At 39.6% G+C, this 25,003-nt stretch overlaps 1 protein-coding gene across 32 annotated transcripts in view; it reads right to left on the bottom strand.

The window, feature by feature from the left end:
- Positions 1-7,292: 7,292 nt before the first annotated feature.
- Positions 7,293-25,003, bottom strand: part of HMBOX1 (homeobox containing 1) — a 179,604-nt gene continuing 161,893 nt past the window's right edge. For 4 of the 32 annotated variants that reach the window (XM_070611398.1, XM_070611396.1, XM_070611399.1 and 1 more), the window contains 4 exons: positions 12,493-12,575; positions 10,789-10,884; positions 9,869-9,957; positions 7,293-8,172 (listed from right to left, as the gene is read on the bottom strand). In XM_070611398.1, coding sequence (XP_070467499.1) covers positions 8,035-8,172; positions 9,869-9,957; positions 10,789-10,884; positions 12,493-12,575 — 406 coding nt within the window. In that variant the 3' untranslated portion in view covers positions 7,293-8,034. Of the gene's footprint in view, positions 8,994-9,396; positions 9,633-9,868; positions 9,964-10,788; positions 10,885-12,492; positions 12,576-25,003 lie in introns of those variants that run through there. The other 28 variants (XM_070611394.1, XM_070611392.1, XM_070611393.1 and 25 more) reach the window with 14 other exon arrangements.

The raw sequence follows: 25,003 nt of genomic DNA, 5'->3' as shown, positions 1-25,003 counted from the left end.
GGGACAGGATACTCTCCTTTGGGGGGGGGCATAAAAATCCACAATCATTCCAACTGTCAGAACATGGATAGGATTCCACAGGAAAGTCGCAATGACTGCACATGTATCCTGCAAGCAGGAGTGCAGGGGTGGGGGGCTGAAAGTTACCTTCAGATCTTACAAGAAGAGAACCACTGAGTAAAAACCTTTTATGGCATTATTTTCCCTGATCTAGCCCAACTACTGTACATTTGATTGTAGGTATTTTGAAAGGAACAAAAATAAAAGAACCCTAAGGTAGAACCTTTCCCCAAATTCTCTATGTGTATGTTTTGGGGTAGAGAGAACAGTTACAAAGCAGCAGGCTACTGCAGCATTTTCATGGAACTGAAGTTTAACTAGCATTTGGGTTAGGATTCCTTCTGATGTGTGAAGAGGGAAAAAGATTTGTATGAGGGTAAGCAGCAAAACAGGAGCATAAGCAAGAGCTGTGTTTTCTTTAGTGGCTACTAACCAATCCTGAGTGTCCAGGCCTGAAGAAAGAAAGGGCTCCCAGGCAAGGCTCACCAGCACAGTTAGGAGCCTTACATGAATGAAGCAGCTTGTGAAGGGCCCTCGGCACTATGCTGGGTGCTGGTATTCATGCAGACTCATTCCTGATCACATAACTGAAGAAAGACTTATGTAAGTGATCAGAAAAACAAAATGAAGCATATTCTAGAGAAAGACTAGATAGTGACACAGCAGCTCCCATCCAGTTTAAGGCCTCTGGGGGAGAACAGTGGACTGCACCGTCAGGGGACCACGTGAGGTGTCAAGACCATATGATGCTCAATGGGACATAGTGGATGGAAAACAAAGGAAGAGAAATGAGAAGGAGAAAACATGGATTTGGAAGGGCTAGGGAGGCAATCCCACTGACACAGCAGAACGATGGGGAGAACTCAGGATAACAAAAGGCTGCTGACATGGGGAAGTCGGTAATTGCCATGTAAGTGATGTGAGAAAACCAGGGAGAAACTCACATGTGTCCTTTTGCTCCAGTAACTTTAGGACATTGCAAATATCAGTATTTCATTTATGCCCATGGCTGTTTAAAGCCCAAATGTATGTTTATTTATGGGTTAGTGTCATGTTGTCTGTTCTAGATCATATGCTTCAATAAGGAAAACTCTACTTAACTAATGTGTAAGTTCCTGTTTGATAAATACTTTCTGATGGTGATGGTAATAAAAATATCAAGTAACCAAGGAAAAACTTAAAATTCTAGGGAGCTCATTAAGCAGTAAACGTCCTCAAGTCAGGCCAACACAATACTCCAGCTGGCTAGCAAGTGGGACAGGGGAATGTGGAGGCCTTGTCAGTGGCTGACTCAGTTTGGGATTCTCACTGTAGTTTCTGCCAAAGCTGGAGCAGGTTGAAATTGGATATGAGAGAGGTTTCAACTAATTTAGAAGTCAAATGGGGAGCAATAATCAAAGGCTTCCATTTTGAAGCTGAAATAACTCCAAATCCTTCCCTTTCACTTAGGAGGGGACATGAACACCATGTCATTATTTCAGTTTACTGAGTTGCTGTTCCAAATGTTCTTGGGAGCATTAGTGCTAAAAGGGAACAGGGAATGGGAGATCTGCCATTTTCAATCACATAAAGGACAGAAATCCTTTTAATTATGACCATGCCAATCTACATCTTGCTAAAACAGTTAATTACATGTCAGGAGGACATTCAGTCATTCAGAACAATTGTCGTTATATTTTTATATATTCATTCTATGCCACCCCCCTCAATTACCATGGTTACAGTTTGAAAGGATTCAGGCAAATCTTCATTTGATCACAGCACACCAATGTGAATCTGAGAGTTAATTATGGCTGTATAGAGCCACTTTTATTTAAAAGAGAGAGAAAATGAAAATGGAGTCAAGGGAGCCGGCATCACAAGATGTCTGAAGTGCCAGCCAAGCTGTGTGCACACACCCCTCCTCAGCGTAGCATGTGGCAGCCACAGTGCCAGCACATACCTGACTGCTGCCCCCACATGGGCTGCACTGTGGAGCTCAGACACCTGCCAGAGGACAAGATACTGCTGTCCAGACTGGGGCAAATCAACCCCAAAACTTGACAAATAAAAGGGACGTCAGGAGAGAAAGGCAAAGCCCCCTGCAGATGTATCCTTCTGTTTGTTGTTAGGGAGGTAGCTAATGAGATAAGGGGTGTGAAACGTGTGTGGTAAACTGTCAGTAGTGTAAAAAAGCTAGTTACATTTCACTTGAATGGAATCAGCTAGATTTAGTTCTGCTCATTGCTTGGCCCAAGTGTCATATGATGAATGCTAAAAATGAAGATGAGGGATACACACATTTGTAATCTCAAGGCGAGGATGTCCCAAGGACACGCTCGAGGTCCTTGGGTGCAGCCAAATTTTCCCTCTCTTCTCTCCTATATTTCTTCCTCTCTTGATTACAAAAGCAAACCAGTGTTATAGGAAACTGGATTTCTCACATTGTTAGCTTTCTTTTTGCTGCTGTTTCTCATCACCACCAGGAAAGAATAATGAAGCTGATATGGAAACTTCTCAATTTATAAACTTCCAGCTTTTGAATGTACATAGATATGAACAAAATTGCACTTCAGAAATCAGTGAGTCAAGCATCAGCCCTCTAAGATGGCAAGAGCAGTAGCTTATCACTTTTAGCTTATAAATAAAGAGAATTAAGAACAGCCTTTCTGAACATAACCTGTTTGTGAGAGAAGTTTCTGTAATCGGAAAATGGACTTGTAGGCTTGATGTATTTAAAAAGCCTCTCCCACCACCTTAGTATGGTAGTTCTCTTGAGAGTGGTAAGGAAATCTTTCCTCTTAAGTGACAGTCATGTTTTAAAAGGAAGAGCATAAGGAGGAGACTGCAGTACAGAAAAAGAAAGGGCCTCTGCTTTGTATCACACTACCATTAGGGAAATTCCTACTGGATAACCTGGCCATTCATAGTTGCCTCCCGGGGAAAACCTTCCATTCTCATTATGGTGCAATACCTTTAAACTGGATAATTTAGGTATTACTAGGTAATATAAATTAGATAATATGGAAATTAAGAAACAGTAAGAGGGTTTTCAGGGCATGCAGCTCAGTTTGCCAAATTCAATATGGCTGACAATTGATCCCCAAATCCTGAGTAAACATCCTTGCTATTTAGAGAGCGCACAAAAAGGAATGTCTTATGTCATTCCTACCCCTGCCCCACTGATCCCCCCACCCCACACCTATGCCCCAAAGATACCACCAGCAGGAGCTGGTCAACATGCCCAACTTTCACTTGGGAAATCTTGAAAAACAAATCCGGCTCAGTAAAGCTATAAATGGATTTGGCTGGTCTAAATGCAGCCCCAATGAATACAGTAGTAAAACATTACTAATAATCATAACAACAAAATGACAAAATCTATCATCTCTCTGACATAAGATTTAAATCACAGACAGAGATTAACACACAAAATCAACGCACAATGTCAAGGGTCAGGACTGTTCAATGTGGAGTGCTACCAAGCACAAAGTCATCAATAACAAGAAAAATTATTGCCTAAGAATCTCTTGAGACTCATTGAGGAAAAAATACTCTGGTTGTTATCTGAAAAAAAGACAAAAGGAATTTTTAAAAGGCAGAGCCATGAGTTACATGGGAAGACTGCTTCTAACCAAACCCTTCTTGAAGACCAAAGAGAGAGTAAGGACTTGAAATTCACATTTTTAGGACAGGGATGAGGGATCATTTATGAAACAGGGATTATTTCCACTGTTGTGGGCAGAGATGTGTAGCTGGTCAGTGGAATATGTAGCTGGTCCAAAAAGATGGGCTGCAAGACAGGAAGGAGTGTTTGTGTGAAGAGGTGGACCACACCCACCTACTGTGCCTGCTGTCAAAGATAAAAACATTCCAGCAAAGAAGTCAGCTCAAGATGAGGCCTTGGTGTTGGAGCCCAGGGGAAAACGGAAGAGGAGTTGTTCACAGACGAGAGGATGTGACTGGAGATTCCTGATCAAATGAGTTATTTACACTTGGTGCCTGATGGCTGGAATCCAAGAGGGAAGTTTGTAAAGCCAGAGGCCAAACAGGGAGAACTGAAACAACTGTATTAGTGAGCTCTTCATGAGTTGTCCCCTTTGAGGTAAAAATGTATCTGGATATCTGGCCCCAAGAGAGATACTGCTGATCACTGGACTGCCTGCCACCATCAATCTACCAGGAGCTGGAGGACTGAACTGGCACACTTCAATACCGATGAGCTGCTGCTTCCGCACACACGTCTTTGTAGCTGGTCACCTCTACTGAGCTAGAGTAAAAGGTACTTTAAAGGGGTCTTCCTGTTCCAGCATCTTCTTCCTGTGAAGGAACATGGCACTGTCTGGGGAGAGGCTGTCCCACCAAATGACAAAGGTGTGGGAACTGTACAGACTCCATAGGTAGGTGGAAGGTAACCACACTTACCAACTACTTAAAGGACCAAGACTGTGAAGCACACTGTCATAAGGGGTACTTCAACATTACAAGCTTTACTGAAATAAACCAAGATGTCTATTTGGTACTGACTGGCACTGGAAGGTCTCAGAAAAGAGTGTACTGTATTGCCCTGCCTGGCCTTCATCTGATATCAGGGTTATCAACAGACTGACGGAAATCTCATTAGGATGGTCCATCTTTAAAAGGTCCCTTTGTAAGGCTATTTCAAGGAGGGTAGGAAGTTTACCCATGCGACCATAGTAGTTCAACAAAAATGTCTTAAAAAAATAACAGACAAGTTACATGAACTGCTGGCAAGATTCCCCCACCCCACACTTTTAGTCTTCCTCACCCAGGAAGGAGCAGCCCCTGAAATAGTCCTCTGGGGCCTGAACAAAGTACAGCATGAAGTGAGAGAAGAGGGACGGAACAGCAAAAAAGCACAAAATGGGATTTTTTAAATGAGCCTGGCTATTTTCCCTTCAGGAAGAGAGCAGTTTAGGATTTCTATTTTAACACCATCGTTCAAACATGAAAAAGTTTAAGAAAAAAATTTAATATGCGAAGATATTACAAATTAGACAGTGGCAACTCCATATGCCATTATAAGAACTAAGGTAGCCCGGGCAAGATAGCGAAATAGAACCTGGTGACAAACAAAACACCAATGGTAAATTTAAATGTAGGCTCCAAAGAACTAAAATTTTACTCTTGGTGAAAAAGCGAAGTTCTATGTAAGGCAGTGGGTCTTAAGAGTAGGCCAGCAGTCTTCTTTAATTACAGGAAGAATTCTGGGTGAAAGATCCCTGCCTCCTGTTCCTGCTGAACTCAATACAATGTTCTCATACATTGGTAGATACGTTCTTTCACTTTTTCCAGATTGCCAGATAGGGCCTGGTACTGCCTTCATGGACACTCACTCTCCTTTATTTTCTGAAGCTTTTTTCCTTCCTTAAAGGTCTTAAAACAATGAAACCTTTTAGCTCTTCTCTAGCAATTACTGTATTTCTTTAGAAACTGCAGCTGTCTTAACAGTTTGAGTCTGTTTCTTTAAAATAAAAGACCAGCAAGAACAAATGATACTAGTAATGATAGCATCATAAAGAAGCTATCAATTATAATAATCTTCTTACAATAAATCATGGATGCAGCTTGTCAGACAGTGTATTTTTCTCTCTCCTTTTCTTTCTGATTCAACCGAGAATAAGCAGAAAAAATTCCATCAAAATGGAAAGATACAATATGTTATATTTCTCCTAAGTAATATAAAAGGAAAGAAAAATAACACAATCTTCCTAATTGAAATAAAAAGTCAAACACACCAAGGAAGAAAATGACCGGGGGGATCATTCCTGAGAATAACAAATGCTACTCTTGAATTTGTTGGTTCAAGTAATAGAGTAAAACAGAAAAGACTACTCCATTTTACTTCAACTCTTGGAAGCTGGAAAAAGTATATACATTTTCCCCCTGCAATCCATGGACAAGAGCAGGCCCAGGTCCTGCCTATCGCTCTTTAAAGTCACAGACCCATATAAGGTAGCATTGTCATGCCTTCTCAAAGGCTTCCTCACACTGATGTAAGCAGGATTAACAGATAAGGAGATGATCTCGTCAGCATGCGCCTTAAGTGGAGTTAGACCAGCTAAAAACTGGAGGATATTCAATATCTCGCTAATGAGAAAGGGAAAAACAAAGAAGGTCAGTAAGTCTCACTCTCTCTCAGTGGTTTTAAGTTGAATACATTTGCTGGGGGAGGAGGGGTAGGGCGAAAAGGAAATGGCACCTTCCTTCTATCTTAGAAATCATTTTCAGGTAATGGACAAAAAGACCGAAGCCCTGCTTAACAGCCAGCCCCGCATTCCCCTTTAAACAAGGCTTCATTGTACGTAGAAAGAAGAGACGGAATGAGGCAGAAAATATACAGCAGTTGTGCCTCTCTCAGACGCACCCTATGCTGCTACATTGAAGGCTGTTTCTTCTTACCCACAGTGACAGTGTGTCATTTAATCGGGATGCCAAGAGATCATTTTCATACAAGGCCAGCAGATGCAATTTCCTTTGATGCATGAATAGTTCATCATTTTGCTACTAGATGACAAGGTGATCACAGGGTGACTTTATAACGCAAGTTCACTGTTTGGTATTTTGAATTCTCAAAATGAAAAAAAGATTTATCAAATATAAATATCTTTAAAAAGTAACAAAAGTGCTACATATGTGATCAAGGAAAAAAATTCCATTAGTTACTGCTGCTTAAAGTAGATTAAACTTTACAAATATTACCACATCCATTATCAATATGGCTTCCAATTATTAAATAAATTGCCTGTAGCAATACAGCTTTTCACACCTCTACAAGGACAGAGTAAAGAGAACACCAAAGCAGTCACATCCCGTTGTATCTCGCGGACCCACCACATAAATGGCAGATGTCCCCTGCTTATTTCTGCTCCTGTTTAGGAAAGTATTTGCATTTGTGATAGTCAGTCAGCATAATCCCACTGTAACATCCTCTATCAACCTCTCATATTGAGGGGGTTTCAGTTAATGGATACAAAGATTGGAAGTTCAGTCACTCATTTTTGACCTTAGCTCCATCCTTGAAAGACTTTTTTGGTAGCAGGGAAAGGGGACACAGACAGGAGGCAAAGCAGCTTCCATGATGACCTCCAGCACTTTTCCAGGCAGGCACGTACTGTGCCACGTAACATATAGTGGTTCTGAGAACTGGACTTAACATCCATTAGACATTCAGCTCATGTTTTTTTCCAATGCTCTCAAGCTGGGTTGTTTTTTTTCTTTAATGACTTTCGTTTTTGTCTTTTTTTTTGTCTGTTTTACTCATGGTCCCAAAGGCAGAAGGCAGTATTTTATCTACGAAGACACACAGCTTGTGAGAGGAAAGGATGTCTGTGTCAGGCATGTTAACATCAACCAAAATCTGAGATCGAGTTTACCCACTGACATTCTTAGCACAGCACCCAAAGAAGTATAATCTAGCCACAGTGTGACTATTGTGAGGCACGGCTTATTGCAGCTGGAAATCAATTATTCCCACTCTGAGGTGGGGATTCTAGTGTTCCTTTTACTCTGCGGATACTCCCCACATGGTGTCTGTCAATCCTGGGCCACACTACCTCAGCTTGCATCCTGTCAGTCTTGGGGAAGGAAAAGGAGTACAGACTAGTGTTACAGGAATCTAAAGGTACCCAAGGTTTTACACGTAGCCTAGTATTTGAGAACCAAGGGCTATCTAAATACCTGGAAGCACTTTCTTGGAATGCTAAGACAGAGCAGCAAGATTTTCTAGCCTCAGGGGCTGGGAGAGGGAAGTTTGGTTGGTTGGTTGGTTATTATTTACTGGGAATTAATACTGAGAGAGTATATGCAAAGGCTGAGGGCACCATGCCATCTTCACAGAACAAGACCCTAACGGCTAACTGACATACAAGAAACTGCAAGTTATACTGTAAGAACACATGTTAAGGACCGAGGAAAGTCTGCTAAGGTGCTACGTCTAAACTAAGTTAACTTCTTGTGTTCAACCCTCCCTGATCAGTCGTCATCCAGGGCCTCTGTCTTGATTTCGTTGGCTCCTTGTCGGGCCAATGCCAAGATAGTGTGGTTGACTGCTGCCATTTCCACAGCTAATGAGATGGGGTCTTGGTGGTCACTATGGCTAGTGCTGTCATCCTAGATGTGCAGAAATAAGAAACAAATGTTATTAGTGGATTGGTAAAATTCTCGTGCTCACAGAAAGGCATGCTGGGGCAAGGGAAGGCAGAACATCCATGGGAGGAAAGAGTGGGGGAGGGGCGTATGACAGAGTAGAGGTGAAATGTATTTAAGTAGACACTGAATGGATATAGGTCCAGAGACTTCCAGTTGACATTTTTATGATTCAACAAATAAAAAGCACTAAAAATGTTTTCTTGCTGAGAATTTTATTCCTTCTATCAGAAAGAATGCTGGTGATGATAATCAAACCTGGATCATTCCAGGTTTGCAACAAATATAGCACTAGTCATTGAAGGACATAAATTCTGGATTGATACTCTTACAAAGGGATTTTCAGAATTCATGGTATCTCTCTTCTGAACAGAGAAAACTAGACAAAACTACAGATACCAACATCTTACAGATAAAAATGCATTTTTCTAAAAAAAAACCCCAAAACTCTCAATTCAACAGGACACAAGTGTAACTGCCGGAAATGGCTATGGGAGAACACGTGTGGCCCTCTCCTGCTGTAAGTCAGCTGGGCGAGGAAGGGGCAGGTGTCTTATTTAGAGGGAGTGTGAAGCTCTCCTTCCACACACAGCTCGAAGTGTTAAAACAATAAAGCTGTGAAGGAAACTGGCATTGCCGGATGTTGTCAGGCAGTGAAGATGGTGTTACAAATAAGGGGTAAGTTTCTCACCTGTCGCATCTTCAAGGGAACTCTGCATCAAAAAGCTTTGGAAAGGGTAAGTCCCTTCGGAAAAAAAGCATGGGACGTGCTGCCCTTAGGGCATCTGGAAAAAAAGATGGAAATGATCCATCTACATTGCTGGATTGAAAAATAACAGGAATGTTTCCAATTAGAAAGACTTACAGAACATTCTGTCGAGCAAAGGTTTCCTGCTGGGGTCTAGGAGAAGAGACCATATATTCTCTTCATATTCCAAATGGAAATGAATTTTAAACCCCTTAAAAATTTTAATGAAATCTGTCAACGGATAGGTGGGGGGGAAAGTTCCCACATTCTTAGTTACTGAATTATTCCATCCAGTGGCTACAATTAAATATATTTTTTCCCCCAAGCAATGAAGAGTAAGTCAGGGTGAGGTGAGAAGGCATGCATTTATGAGAGGATGTGTGTGTCAATGTGCCAGAGACTCTGGAAGAACCATCTTGGCACAAGGGTTCCCACTGCAATGGGGCCATAGTGGGTGGGACCTTCCACTGTTTGCTGCATCGGTACATGTTTAGGCATGGATCACAGCTACCCAGTAGCCCCTAGTATTTCTCAAACATTGAGTGTGTGTGTGGTGAATGGTGTAACTTGCTTGTTTGGATCAGATCCTCCTCTCTTCTTCTACCTTCTCTGCTTCTCTGCCTCCCTCTGAACTTCTTCCCTCCTCCTCCTCCCCATTGCGTACTTGCCAAGTATCCTGTTGTATGACAATAAATCCATGTGGGTGAATAACGATTTCTCACAAATTCAGCAGGACAACTGAATCTTACCACATTCCTTTCAAATTACAGGAAAATCTAACTAAACACACGAGCAGAGCGGAGGGACATTAGATCGCCTCCCATCCCCCACCCAGACAAAACACACCACAGAAGTGAGTTGTCATACTATCCCACCTGCTCTGTAACCAAGAACCTCTGCTCAGCTGCTCACCTGCTCTGAGTAGTCATTTCCGTCGACGTCATCACTGTTGGAATGGCCTCCTGGACTCTGTACATCTATCCCATGACTCTCCAGGATTGCTGCTTCTTCGAAAAAAGCAAATAGATCCCTAAATTATCTGTTACATTATCATAATGGCCTAAATACTGAATTAATTTTTGTGTTGAGGAAATTCAAATGTAATTAAATAAGAACCTAGATGGCTTTACGTTTTGTTTCTTTTAAAATGCAGATGGATGGAATTCAGCTGCACCATTCTGAAGCCCCTGCTGTAGGCAAGCTATGTTTGAGAAGTCGACTGCTAGGTGCTTCGTAAATACTTACCAACTAGTTAAACAGCCCTCCTGTCTTGGGGTTCTATAAAGCATTTGAGAATTGTACTGATGAAGAGGGAGTAAGTTTATACATGAAATACAATTTTAGAAGCTCAAAACCCACCTCAGTTCACATTTCTTAAATGCTTTTTTTTAAGTCTCTTTTTGCTCTGTTTTCTGTCTATTAAGACTCTTTCAATCCCATTCCATTAATCAGATGTTTCTTAATATCTAAGTCATAGCCCAGTGATACCATAAGCTTGGGGTATCACACTCCCTTTTCCAAGACCCTACAAGTATCTTTAATGTGCACCACAGGAGCCATTGCTCGGGGGCCAGGTCGAGTTCTAGATTCTACAGCGTTAAGAACACTGAGTTTCAGAAATAACAATACTATTATTATTATAATACAATTAGTGTAAATAACACTAACTATGAGTTATTAAAAATACAATGAAGAAAAACATAAGGGCAATTCTTGTTAGGCTTAAAAGTTAGGATCATTTAGACCTGCAGTTCTAAACTGAAGTCACTCCTAAAATAAACATAATATCCGTAACTACTTCAAAAAAGAAAGCAGCCTCTCTGATACATTACCGATATTGGCTCTCCGCTTGATCTCCTTCCGTCTGTTAGCAAACCAATTATATACTTTCAGAGACGTAACACGTTCCAGATCTGACAGTTTTTTGCCTGTGAAAGCATGCGATAAAATTTAGAGATCTATATCTGAGACCAAAAGGGAAATACTTTTGTTTTTTAAAAGTTCTTTTGATTGCATTTACTGTCAGAATAGCAGATACAGGGAGAATTGTTTTGTTTTGTTTTTTAGCATTACCTAGTACTATGTACGCAAATTAATATTGAACAAACACATAAATAAATACACAAATAGCAACTATTTACATAAAAGGCTTCAATTCAGAATGCCACATAATATTAAATACATTATTAAAGAATTCCACAAAGTCAGTCTGCTAGGGTTCAAAGTTCACATGACAGTACATGAAGGCTTCATTTAATTAGCTTCATTCTAGATGAATGTTATTCTTCATCACGTTTCCAAACAGCTGAAGTTTACTTACATCTTTAACATCTTACATTAACTAGATTCCTGCTGTCTTAAGACAGAGGATATTGTCCATGTTTTCTTGAAGACTGAAGGTCACTCTGACCAGCCATTATTGTAATTATGCTGGAACACACAGCACAATTCAGGTGCATTTTAGATTTATTATCTTCTTTGCTGTCAAATATGACTTCTCATGAATAGTACTATGCTTACCAACAAGGACCCACCCGTACCTTTCCCTCCTCCCCGGTTCTTTTCTGTTTCGCTTTTAATCCACAGTGGATGGAGAAACCAGAAAACGGGTTAAGGCCTTGATGATAGAGGGGTAAAGTGTTTTCCGGGGCGAGTTTGAGCTCCTGCACAGCTTTAGAGCTGGGACTTTGGCTTGTGTGAAATAAGGGTATAGATATTATTGGAGCCGAGTTGGTAGAGTCTAGAATGCTAGAAGTCTGGCTTCTAAGAATCCCTGGCTAAGGGAGAATAAATACAGTTTAACTATTTCAAAACATTGATAGATTTGTGTATAGCCTTTAAGGCATTCAAATTAACTAGCCAAATGAAGATCAACAGCATCATCTTAACTGAGAATGGTTTTTGGTAACAAAAACTATAAAACGTGGAATAATATTTTAGCACATAGAAGAAAAGACACATGTTTAAAGTGTTTAAGTGGCTCTGTTGACTTGCATAGGAACAACAAGACTTCAGAAAGAGATTACCCTAAAATTTTCCTAGCTAAACAGAAGTCATCCCAATGTGGGAAGGAGATAGAAGCCAACTCCAAAAAGAATTCTTTCTTCAAACAGGAATACAGAATTACACAATTTACAACAATTATATATACATATAAAAAACCTAACAATATTTTCATTAACAAGCCTTGCTTAAATATTCCAAACTTTAAAATTATTTTGGAATTGATATATTTATGCTATATTTTTGGAAAAAGAAATCTCTATAATATTTAAAAGAACAATTTCAAGGTCTCCTATCCCAAGCAGGAACACTCCTTGGAAACTTTCCCATGTGAAGATTTGATTTGGAGTACCAGAATCACATCCCTAAGTAGTAGTGTTTGAACAGGTCAGGGCGGTGACTGTCCACAGGAGGATGGTGCAGATGGAGCTGAGAGCATCCTAGAGGGATGAGTCGGAAGAGATTTAAAGTCCTAAATGATAATGTGAAGCCAAGAGCTCCACCACAGAGCAAAGCGGTGCTTGCTGCCTTACCTGGCTTCTGTATAACTGCATTGCAAGCATTTGCAATTTCTTCTCTCTTTGCTTCATCTGGGTATTGGTTCTCATTGAAGTAACTGCAGAGGCAACCGATGAAGACACAAAGTTTGTACTTTTTAAAACGTGCTCTCATTAAAACACTAGCACACTGAAAAATATGTTCTTATTTAGGATGTAACATTTGAGTGTCTAGTCCAGACTGTCCAATGGAATTTTCTGTGAGGATGGAAACGGACTGTCTGTACTGTCCAATAGGGTAGCCACTACTCACGTGTGGCTGCTGAGCACTTTGAAATGAGGCTGATGTGACTGAGGAAGTGAATTTTTAATTTGCTTTCATTTTAGCACATTTATTTTTATTTTATTTTTTTTCTGCTTTTTCTCCCCAAGTCCCCCCACTACATAGTTGTATATTTTAATTGCGGGTCCTTCTAGTTGTGGCATGTGGGACGCCACCTCAGTGTGGCCTGACGAGTGGTGCCATGTCCGCGCCCAGGATCCAAACCAGCGAAACCCTGGGCCGCTGAAGCAGAGCATGCGAACTTAACCACTTGGCCATGGGGCCAGCCCCTAATTTTAGCACATTTAACTTTAAATAGTTACATGCATCTAGTGGCTACTATATTGGATAACACAGGCCTAGCCACTGCTATGCGTCATTAAAAGATGTCCTTGATCTAAGTTACTTGTGATATGTATGGCTGGTTGAAATCACAGGGTTCTGTTACTGAGGCACTGATAACAACAGGACTTTTTTTGTGTCTCATATTGTTTGTAGTAGCAAAAACTGGAAATTACCCAATTGTCCAACAACAGGAGAATGGCAGAACAAATTATGGTACATGTGTATTTATACACAGCTATTTAAAAATGACTAAGAAAAAAATAAGTTAGAGCTACGTCCATTGATCTGGAGAGATGTTTATGACATACTCCTAAGTGGGAAAAACAATCTGCAGAATAATGTGCATGTGAAAATACCATTATGCAATTTGAAAAATTCCTTTCTATGTGTACATAAATTTTCATGGATAAAAGCTGGACGAGAACACATCAGGCTGTAAATATTGATTACTTGATTGTTGGGGAAGAGGGTTAGTGAGAGGAGATTTAAATATTTCTTAAATATTTTTGCCTTTTTCCAAAGCATATATTACTTCTGTAAAATAATACTTAAATAAATTAGGTTTACTGAACCCATCTCTAGTATTATCAGATCCGGAAGACTGCATGTGGAAACAGAATGCTTACTAGTGCTACTTTTTCTGTCATCTATGAGTTTAAAAAAAGAAAAAGAAAATTTTTGTGCTTTGAGCCTGGAAACTTAAGATCAGGAAATACCCCTTGTCAAATTCTAGTACCTCCCCTTTCTTCAGAGGGTTCCCTTCCCCTAGAATGCAGCTTTCCTATTCCCTCACCCACCTGTCTGCATTGGTGAAAATGCCATCCTACTGGGAATAAACACTGGAGGCCCCTATCCCTTCTTGTAAGCCTTCAAACCCAACTTCTGACATCACCACTCCTCTTCCCCTCAGCCCATTCCATGGAGAACATCCTTCACTGCAGTCACAACTCATAGCAGCTGCCATCACCAAATAGCCTTTCCTTTTCTAAAACAAAAGTAACAGAACTATGTCATCCCAGTCTTATCAACTACTATCCCCCACAATGGTCTCCTGTTTTATTCCATGATTTAAGCATCTCTTCCCACATGAGTTTCTGCTATCATTTTTAGGGCTCCAGTGTTCATATTGAGGATTTTTCCAAGTCACTGTCCCCATAACTGCTCCACTTCCACATTCCTATTGACATTTATCTTCTGCTATTTACTTGAGCAAAGACACTCTGGATTAGTTCCATGTACCAGCAGCACCAGCATCACCTGGGAGTTTGTCAGAATGGCAGAATCCCAGACCCCACCTCAGACTAAATCAGAATCTGAATTTTACAAGATCTCCCGGTGATCCAAATGCACATTAACGTTTGAGAAGCACTGGATTAGTTCATTCATTCATTTAAAATTCAGCAACAAAGACAACAAAAGCAAGATTATGTGCTTGCACTATGGGTAAAGAAGAGAATTAGATAGTTTCTGACTTCAAGGAGTTTATAATCTACTGGAGAGAGAGACATATAAATCAATATACTTGTGGTAAAATTCCATAGGCTGTCTGGGCAGAGTAGTGTGGGAGAACAGATGAAGGGGTGCTCAGTACTGTTTGCAGGAGCCTGGAAAGACTTAGCAGAGCAAGTGGCATCTAATTAGGTCTTAAAGATGGGCAGGAGTTTGCAAGGCAGAAGAAAGGCGGAAGAGCATTTCATGCAAAGGGAGCAGCATGTGCAAAGGCAAAAGGTAGATAAAAGCCTTGAGGATTCTGGGCACAGAGAAGAGTTCAGTGTGGTAAGAATATGGGCCTCACAAGAAGAAATAAGATATTAGCCTGGAAAAGTAGGATGGGGTCAGCTTGTGATGAGCTTTGTCTGTTCTGTTAAGTAGTAAAGACTTCATCCTGAAATAGAGGTTTTCAAGCCACACAGAGAGACTCTGATCTGTGTTTTAGAAAGATAATACTTCTTTAAGACGCAATCCCCAGAATTCCATAATCTTAAAGTCTGAAATTCCCCAATCAACTTTCTACTGACCTACTCCTCCTCTTCAAATTAATTTATTCTTTACTTTCTTTATATTTTAATCTTGAATCTTTTTAAAACCACCTCCCTAACTTAAAAAAAAAAATCTGTTTATCTATTACTCTTCTTCTGGCCTCAACTCTCATTTCTTAGCCTGAACTCCATGGCGAGCCAAATAAACCCCATCCCTTAGGAGAAACTGGGATTATTTAGCTTTTCTGTCCTTCCACCATACCTGTCCAGCCAATCTCCTACCCTGCAGAGAAAGTACCTTCCATGTGTTTTCTTCCATCTTTTTCTCAGGGTACCAACTGTTCCTGGACAAAGTCATAAGATAGGGCCAATTGGTTTCTTTATAAGTCTGTGCTTTTCAGCCTTAGCTGAGCCCCTCATTTCTTTTTCAAAGAATTTATTTTTCCTTTTTCTCCCCAAAGCGTCCCAGTACCTAGTTGTATATTTTTAGTTGTGGGTCCTTCTAGTTGTGGTATGTGGGACGCTGCCTCAGCATGGCTTGGTAAGCGATGCCATGTCCACACCCAGGATCCAAACTGGCAAAACCCTGGGCCCCCAAAGCAAAGTGCACGAACTTAACCACTCGGCCATGGGGCCGGCCCCTGGGTCCTTCATTTCTGACGGGAATTCTTTTAGTCCTTTCTAACCAACCGTCTTTAATATTCCATCTTTCATGCTCCACTCACCTGAAACCTTTTCACTCTTAAGTCCCAAGCCCTCAAACCCACCACTGTCATTCTTTTTGCAGATGACCTTGCCTCCTCTTTTACCAAGATGGAGATTATTTAATGAGTTTGCTTAATGTTTTTAGCTTCTCAACTTTTAAACTTCTCTGAGTCATTGCTCATTCATTTCTTCCTCTTCAAGATCCACTTCTCCATTTGTATCTTTGATCTCACCTGCCTTCTTTCATTTTCTAAACTGTTTCCTTTCTTTTTTGCATACCCCATCTTTTCACTGTACCCATGCAAATACTCTATTTCACTGATTTTTATAATGCACATTTCTCCATTATTATAATCTCTAAAATCAGGATACATCTTATAATTGGTGGTCTGAAAATCAACTGGCAATGTTTTTCCCCCCTCACTGGTACATAAAATAAAACTGTGTCTTATAATCAAAGCCTTCTTAGATCTTATGGAATATGGTAGTTGCTAAGACCTACAGGTCCTGTTTCAGCAACAGCTCTATGGCCACTACACCTCATTGCATTAATTCTTCTTCCAAATTATTGCAACGCTTGTGACTGATACTCTATCCTCTCTAATGTCTGATTAATATTCCTAATGCATATTTCTAGTCATGCCACTATTCTGTTCAAAGATTTGTAAAGATATTACAGAGGTGTTCAGAGTTCTCCCCAAAACTACCTTTGCATCTTTATCTGCTGCTACTCCCATATATGCATGCTACAGTCTAGGAAAATGGAATAACTCTGTAAACTCACCACATCTCTGTGCCTTTCTCCTGCCAGTATATCTGCTTTTTGCCTTTCCCCCAACCCAAACCTTGTCTGTCTTTTAGGATATAGTTCAAATGTTACCTCCTGGCCAAAGGGAAAATTTTTCCTCCCTCCCAAAATCCTACATCACTTCATCTGTTCCTCTCTTACACCTTTTTCATCTTGTATTATAGTTATCACTGCATACAGCTCTCCTACTACAATGAAAGCAAACTGAGGTTAAGGTGCAAATCTGATTCATCCTATTTGCACTCCTCATTGATGATAGTGTTGACAAGAAAATAACGATGAACAAAGTCACCACCAACCCAGTATAGGGACTTCAAAAGAAATGAGTTATCACTGTAAATAAACGGTTAGTAATCAGGGATATAGAGTTATTGCAACAGGGTCTCGAAGGATACATACTAAACTGTTACAAATGATGATTATCTCTTGGAAGCAAGAATGCTGGAGTGGGCAAAAGACAAGGAAATATTGGTGGTAATTAAGATCAATTTTCACAGGTGACATCACCAAGATGGTGATATAGGGTGTTCCTGACTTCACTCTCCCTCACAAGAAGAATAACCAACGAGACGACACCACTGATACAACCCTAGAACATGGGAGACTGAACCACCCGCCTGCACGTCAGAGATCAAGACAGACTGCATTAGAGGGGAAGAGAAGAGGCTACATGTTGACCACCTTGCCCCTCCCCCAGGCCAGCACAGCAAAACACAAAGAGATCTCCCCTGAGCCTCCAGTAGGAAAAGAGAACCCAATGGGGACAACTAACCCACCCTCCCAGCACTGTGGGTCACTTTGTGGGAGCCCCTCCTCTGATCTTGCACCACGGGGACTGCAGGTGTATCTGCAGGGCTCAGTCACTGAGAATCTGACTATGATCGATGGAGAAGGGTGGTGGGGCTTGCAACAAGCAGCACAGGGATCTCAGCAGACTGAGTTCATACCTGTAGTGCTCAAGTAGTAGTCTCAACCAGCAGCTTTGTTCATCTGAAGAACCAATTTGGGGGCGCATTCTGACCAGGGAACTCGGCGGGGTGCAGATCTGCCTGATTTGGATCCTGAAATGAGGCGTTTTCCCAGCCTTACCTGGTTTGCCACACCCAGGCAAGAAGCCGAGTCACAGCCCTACCAGCTGTGGAGTGTACCTTGCAAAGACCTGTCTGACTAGAAGGGCTGGTAACTCCTGGAAGCTGTGTGGCCCAATGGTACTTGAGCCAAGAGGTGGGTGGGCAGAGTTGATCACCCCCAGAGCAAAGCCAGTATCAGATACAGAAGCTTCCATTGCTATGCACAGGCAGGGATGGAAAAAGTCATTTCAAGCAAATGGTAACCAAAAAAAAAAAAAAAAGCAGGAGTAGTTGTACTTATATCAGACAAACAGACATTTTAAACTAAAAATGGTAAAAAGAGATAAAGAATGTCATTACATAATGATAAAGGAGTCAGTTCATCAAAAAGATATAACAACTGCAAATGTTTATACTGCCAACATCTGGGTACCTAAAGCACTAAATATATAAAGCAAAAACTAACAGAGCTAAAAGAAATAAACAGTAATGCAGTAAAAGTTAGGGACTTTAATATCCCATATTCAACAATGGATAGTTCATCCACACAGTGACTCACTAAGGAAACAGCAGATTTGACCAACACTATAGACCAAATGGACCTAACAGACATATATAGAACATTCTATCCAACAATAGCAGAACACATATTCTTCTCAAGTGCTCATGAAACATTTTCTAGGATAGACCATATGTTAGGCCGCAAAACAAGTCGTAGTAAATTCAAGAAGACTGAAAAGATACCAAGTATCTTCTCTGACCACAACAGCATGAAACTAGAAATCAATAACAAGAGGAAAATTCATGAACACATGGAAATTAAACAACACTCTCTTCAACAACCAATGCATCAATGAAACAATTAAAGGGGAAATAAAAAGCTTTCTTAAGACAAATGAAAATGGAAATGCAACACACCAAAATTTATGGGATGCAGCAAAAACAGTCTAAGAGGGAAGTTCATAGCAATAAACACCTACATTAAGAAGCAAGAATGATCCCAAATAAACCACCTAACTCTCCACCTTAAGGAACTAGAAAAAGATGAACAAACCAAGCCCAAAGTTGGCATATGAAAGGAAATAAAAAGATTAGAGCAGAAATAGAGAACCAAAAAAAAAAAAAAGAAAAGAAAAGAAAAGAAAAAGAGAAAGAAAAGATTAACCAAACTAAGACTTGATTCTTTGAAAAGATAAACTAAATTGGCAAACTCTTAGCTAGACTAACCAAGGAAAGAAGAGAGAGGACCCAAACCAACAAAATTATGAATGGAAAAAAGAAACATTACAATGGATACCACAGAAATACAAAGGATCATAAGAGGATACTACGAATAACTATACACCAACAAACTAGGCAACCTAGAAGACATGAAAAAATTCTTAGAAACATACAACTTACCGAGACTGAATCAAAAAGAAATAGAAAATCTGAATACACCAAATACCAGTAAGGAGATTGAATCACTAATCAAATATCTCCCATCAAAGAAAAGACCAGGACCAGATGGCTTCACTGGTGAATTTTACCAAATATTTTAAGAAGAATTTCTTCCAAAAAATTCAAGAGGAGGGGACACTCCCAAACTCATCTTATGAGGCCAGCATTATCCTGATGCCAAAACCAAAAAAGGATACTACTAGAAAAGAAAACTACAGGCCAATATCCCTGACGAATACAGATGCAAAAATTCTCAAGAAAATACTAGTAAACCAAATTCAGCAGTACATTAAAAGAATTATTAACCATGATCAAGTGGAATTTATCCCTCGGATGCAAGGATGGTTCAACATATGCAAATCAATCAATGTGATGCATCACATTAATAGAATGAAAGAACAGATTTTTTTTTTGAGGAAGATTACCCCTCAAATTTCAATTTTAATTTTTATGTTTGAGGAAGATTAGCCCTGAGCTAACAACTGCTGCCAATCCTCCTCTTTTTTTTTTTTTTTTTTGCTGAGGAAGACTGGCCCTGAGCTAACATCCATGCCCATCTTCCTTTACTTTATATGTGGGACACCTACCACACCATGGCTTTCCAAGCAGTGCCATGTCTGCACCCAGGATCTGAACTGGCAAACCCTGGGCCACTGAAGCAGAACGTGCGCAATTAACCGCTGCACCACCAAGCCGGCCCCGAAAGAACAGAATTATATGATCTTCTCAATAGATGCAGAAAAAACATTTGACAAAATCCAACATCAATTCATGATAAAAACTGTTTAATGAATTAGGCACAGAAGGAACATATATCAACATAATAAAGGCCATATGTGACAGGCCAACAGCTAACATCATACTCAATGGTGAAAGGTTGAAAGCTTTTCCTCTAAGATCAGGAGCAAGACAAGCACGCCCACTCTCACCACTCAAAGTACTGGAAGTCCTCGCTAGAGCAATCAGGCAAGAAAAAGAAATGAAAGGTATCTGAACTGGAAAGGAAGAAGTAAAATTGTCTCTATTTGCAGATGACATGATTTTATATATAGAAAATCCTAAATATTCAGACAAAAAAACTATTAGATCTAATCAATGAATTCAATAAATTTGCAGGATACAAAATCAACATACAAAAATCACTAGTGTTTCTATATACCAACAATGAATTTTCTGCAAAAGAAATCAATCTCATTTACAATAATATCAAAAACAATACAATATTTAGGAATAAATTTAACCAAGGAGGTGAAAGATCTCTACACTGAAAACTGTAAGACATTGATGAAAGAAATTGAAGAAGACACAAATAAATGGAAAGGTATTCCATATTCATGGATTGGGAGAATTTATATTGTTAAAATGTCAATCCTACCAAAAGCCATCTATAGATTCAATGCAATCTCTATCAAGATTCCAATGGCATTTTTCTTTTACAGAAGTAGAAAAAACACTCCTAAAATTTACATGGAACCACAAAATACCCTGAACAGCTGAAGAAATAGTGAAAAAGAAGAACACGGCAGGAAGCATCACAGTCCCTGATTTCAAGCTATACTATAAAGCTATAGTAATCAAAACAATGGGGCCGGCCCGGTTGCATAGTGGTTAGGTCCGTGTGTTCTGCTTTGGTGGTCCAGAGTTCTCAGGTTCAGATCCTGGGCATGGACCTAGCACCACTTATCAGGCCATGCTGTGGCAGCATCCCACATAAAATAGAGGGAGATGGCACAGATGTTAGCTCAGGGCCAATCTTCCTCAAGGAAAAAGAGGAAGATTGGTAACAGATGTTAGCTCAGGGCCAACAGGTACAGGAAAAGATGTTCAACATCACTAGTCATTAGGGAAATGCAAGTCAAAACCACAATGAGATATCACTTCATGCTTGTTAAAACGGCCATCATCAAAAAGACAAAGAGATAACAAATGCTCGTGTGGATATGGAAAAGAAGAACTCTTGTGCACTATTTGTGGGACTGTAAATCAGTACTGCCACTATGGAAAATAGTATGGAGAATCCTCAAAAAATTAAAAATAGAACTACCATATGATCCAGCAATTCTACTTCTGGTAACATATCCAGAGGAAGTAAAAATACTAGCTCAAAAAGATATCTGCACCCCCTTGTTCACAGCAGCATTATTTATAATAGCCAAGACATGGAAACAACCCGCGTGTCCACTGATGGGTGAATGGATAAAGAAGCTGTGGTATATATATACAATGGAATACTCTTCAGCCATAAAAAATGAGGAAATTCTACCACTTGCAACAACATAGGTGGACCTTGAAGGCATTATGCTAAGTGAAATATGTCAGACAGAGAAAGGCAAATACTGTATGATCTCACTTATATGTGGAATCTAAAAAAAAAAAACAAACAGGGCCAGCCCAGTGGCGCAGTGGTTAAGGTTGTACGTTCTGCTTCAGTGGCCCAGGGTTCGCTGATTCAGATCCCAGGTGCAGACCTACACACTGCTTGACAAGCCATCCTGTGGCAGGTGTCCCACATATAAAGTAGAGGAAGATGGGCAGGGATGTTAGCTCAGGGCCACTCTTCCTCAGCAAAAAGAGGAGAATTGGCAGTAGATGTTAGCTCAGGGCTAATCTTCCTCAAAAACAAACAAACAAACGCCCCCAAAGTCAAAGAAAAAGCGATCAGACATGTGGTTACCAGAGACAGAAGGTGCAGGGAGGGGAAACTGGGGGAAGGTAGCCAAAAGGCACAAATTTCTAGTTAAAAGATAAATAAGTACTAGGATATAAAGTACAACATGATGACTATAGTTAACACTGCTATACGATATACAGGAAGATTGTTAAGAGAGTAAATCCTAAGAGTTCTCATCAGAAGGAGAAAATTTTTTTCTTTTCGTTTTTTTTATGGTATCTATATGAGATGATGGATGTTAGGTGCACCTAGTGCAATAATCATTTCACAATATATGTAAATCAAACTATCATGCTGTATGCCTTAAACTTATACAGTGATGTATGTCAATTATTTCTCAATAAAACTGGAAAGAAAAGATTGGTTTTCACATTCTGCTTTATATACTTCTGTGTTGAATTTCTGAAACAAACATACGCTATTTTTATAAATTTCTTTTTTAATAAAAGAACTTTGTGAAAACATTGAAACAATTAAAAACAAGTTTAATGATTAATACAACTCTACAAAATTTATGGTTGGAAAGTGTATTTGGATCACCTAGAAAATATCAGGATTGTGATTGCTATTCTAGTGACTAACTGAATAAAGCTATAGTATTTGGGGAAGCTAAATTAGAATTTTTGGTTATTCATAGCATATATAACGAGTTAAAAAGTTTTAAAACTCATTTGTAATCTGTATTTTTAGGATCTAACTCTGTAAAGTAAAGAAGATAAGAGTAAAAATAAATCAGTAACTTCTTCTAAATCAAAGGCTCAAGAACATAAAAATTCATCCACTATAGTTTTAAATCTTTAAGCCTGGCAATTCTTTCTTTTCTGTTAAAGATCTATTTTTTTCTTTTTAAAGATTGGCACCTGAGCTAGCGACCGTTGCCAAGCTTTTTTTTTTTTCTTCTTCCCAAAGCCTCCCAGAACATAGTTGTATATTCTAGTTGTGAGTGCTCTGGTTGTGTCATGTGGGACACAGCCTCAGCATGGCCTGATGAGTGGTGCCATGTCCCCGCCAGGGATCCAAACCTATGAAAACCCAGGCCGCCAAAGCAGAATGTGCGAACTTAACCACTCAGCCACAGGGTTGGCCCCGAAGACATTATTTTCATAATTAAAAAATGCAGGTCTAGGGCTTAGTCCCATGACAGAGTGGTTAAAGTTCTGCGCACTCTGCTTTGGTGGCCTGGGGTTCACTGGTTCGGATCCCGGATGCAGACTTACAAACTGCTTATCAAGCCATGCTGTGGCGGGCGTCTCACATATAAAATAGAGGAAGACGGGCATGAATGTTAGCTGAGGGCCAATCTTTCTCAGCAAAAAGAGGAGCATTGGCAGCACATGTTAGCTCAGGGCTAATTTTCCTCAAAAAAACCCCCCCAAAACAAAAAACTAATTAATTCAAGATAAATAGTATACCTAAACTGACAAAATGATATATTTTAAGGTACCTCATAGTAAATATTTAAGTTTAAAATGTAATAATTAAAAATTTTAATTTCAATGGTCTTAAAGCTTTTTTTGTGGAGGGGAACAGACCAATAATATTGATGTAAAGTGGAAGACTTTTTAGGAAAGACAAAGGCAGGCATGGAAATAAAATATTCAAAAAATATGTATTACATGAGTATGAATAAGGCAGTATACTTAAAGAGGAGATGTAAGTTCAAAATATAGGCCTCGATAGAACATGTGGTTCAGTTGAAGAAGAAGATATGAAAAAGTCAAAACAATAGAAGGAGTCAAAACAACAGTTAAAACAGTAACATAACTGCAACAGAGCAGAATATATCTAGCTGCTAATTAAGTAGATAAAGGATGTGCTGAATAAATTCAGGATAGAGAGATATCTCTATGGACTAGGTTGATCTGGGAAAGCTCAGTGAATTGGGTGGGCTTCTGAAAAACACACAAATTTCAAGCATTGGAGAAGAAAGGGCAAAGTTAACAGTAAAGACAAAGATACAAAGGCATAATAACCTAAGATGTGCTTGGAAAACAGAAGACAATGAATGAGTAATGCAATCTGATTAGACTATAGGGGTTATGTATAGGGTGATCATCTATTTTGGTTTGCTGCTGTTATCTGGGATTATTAACAGATTTCACCCCTCCCCCCCCAAAGTATCCTACTTTGGACAGAAAATTATATAGTCACCTAAGGACGACATCACATTATAGTCAAGTGTTGCTTAATGACAGAAATGTGTTCTGAGAAATGCGTTGTTTTGATTTCGTTGTTGTGCAAATTGTAGAGTGTACTTACATAAACTTAGGTGGTATAGCCTACTACACATCTAGGCTACATGGTATTAATCTTACGGGACTACCGTCACATATGTGGTCCATTATTGACCAAAATGTAGTTATGTGGCACATGACTGTGTTGACCTATCTGAATTTAATGTCAACTAAAATCCTCTAAGTCGTTTTCACATGTGCTCTGTGAAAGAGGACATGGCAATTGCTCAGCAAAAAAGGAAGCATAAAAGAAGACAATAACTACAGTTTCTATCTAGTTACTCACAAGAGGAGCTATCTAAGCCCAAGGAGTTTGCTTGGCAAGTAAAAGACACTCAATAAGTAACTGCTTGATTAATAGATGGTTGAATAAATGAATACATGAAGAAATAAATGAATGAAAGAAGGAAATAAAGGTGAAAACATAGAAAATAGTGGTTTCAGTTAAGGCTTTTAGTGAAACCGAGAATATCTCTTTCAGGAGAAAACCAGTTGGGATCTCACCATATTGTACACTACCTTGTCTAGGTACATTCAGGGGTTTTAGACTAAGACATAGCTAAATACAGTTACATTAGTATAGTGTTTATTTTTGAACTATATATAACCAACGACTATTAAAGAAGTTGGGAAATAGGTCTAATGACTTTGATTTTGGACATAATTAATTAAGCATTCATTTAATCACCCAAAAGTATTGATTGAGTCCTAGCTTATACCAGGCAATTGGCTAAATAGTGGCAAAGATGAACCAGACAAAGCTTCCCAGTGCATTCCCAGTTCACTGGGAGATGTATTTATATAACAAAACACATTATAAAATATTGTAAAATGGACTATATTAGTGATATGAAAATAATATACAGGAGCAGAGAGAAATCAACATTTATGCAGGGTCTTTAAGAAAGAGCAGAGAGCGGGTAAAGTGAAATAATATGAGGCAGAGGAAGCAACACGTACAAAGAAAGGGACT

Source organism: Equus przewalskii, chromosome 2 (genome assembly GCF_037783145.1).
Source record: "Equus przewalskii isolate Varuska chromosome 2, EquPr2, whole genome shotgun sequence".
NCBI lineage: Eukaryota > Metazoa > Chordata > Mammalia > Perissodactyla > Equidae > Equus > Equus przewalskii.
This window is presented reverse-complemented; position numbering and strand designations above follow the sequence as displayed.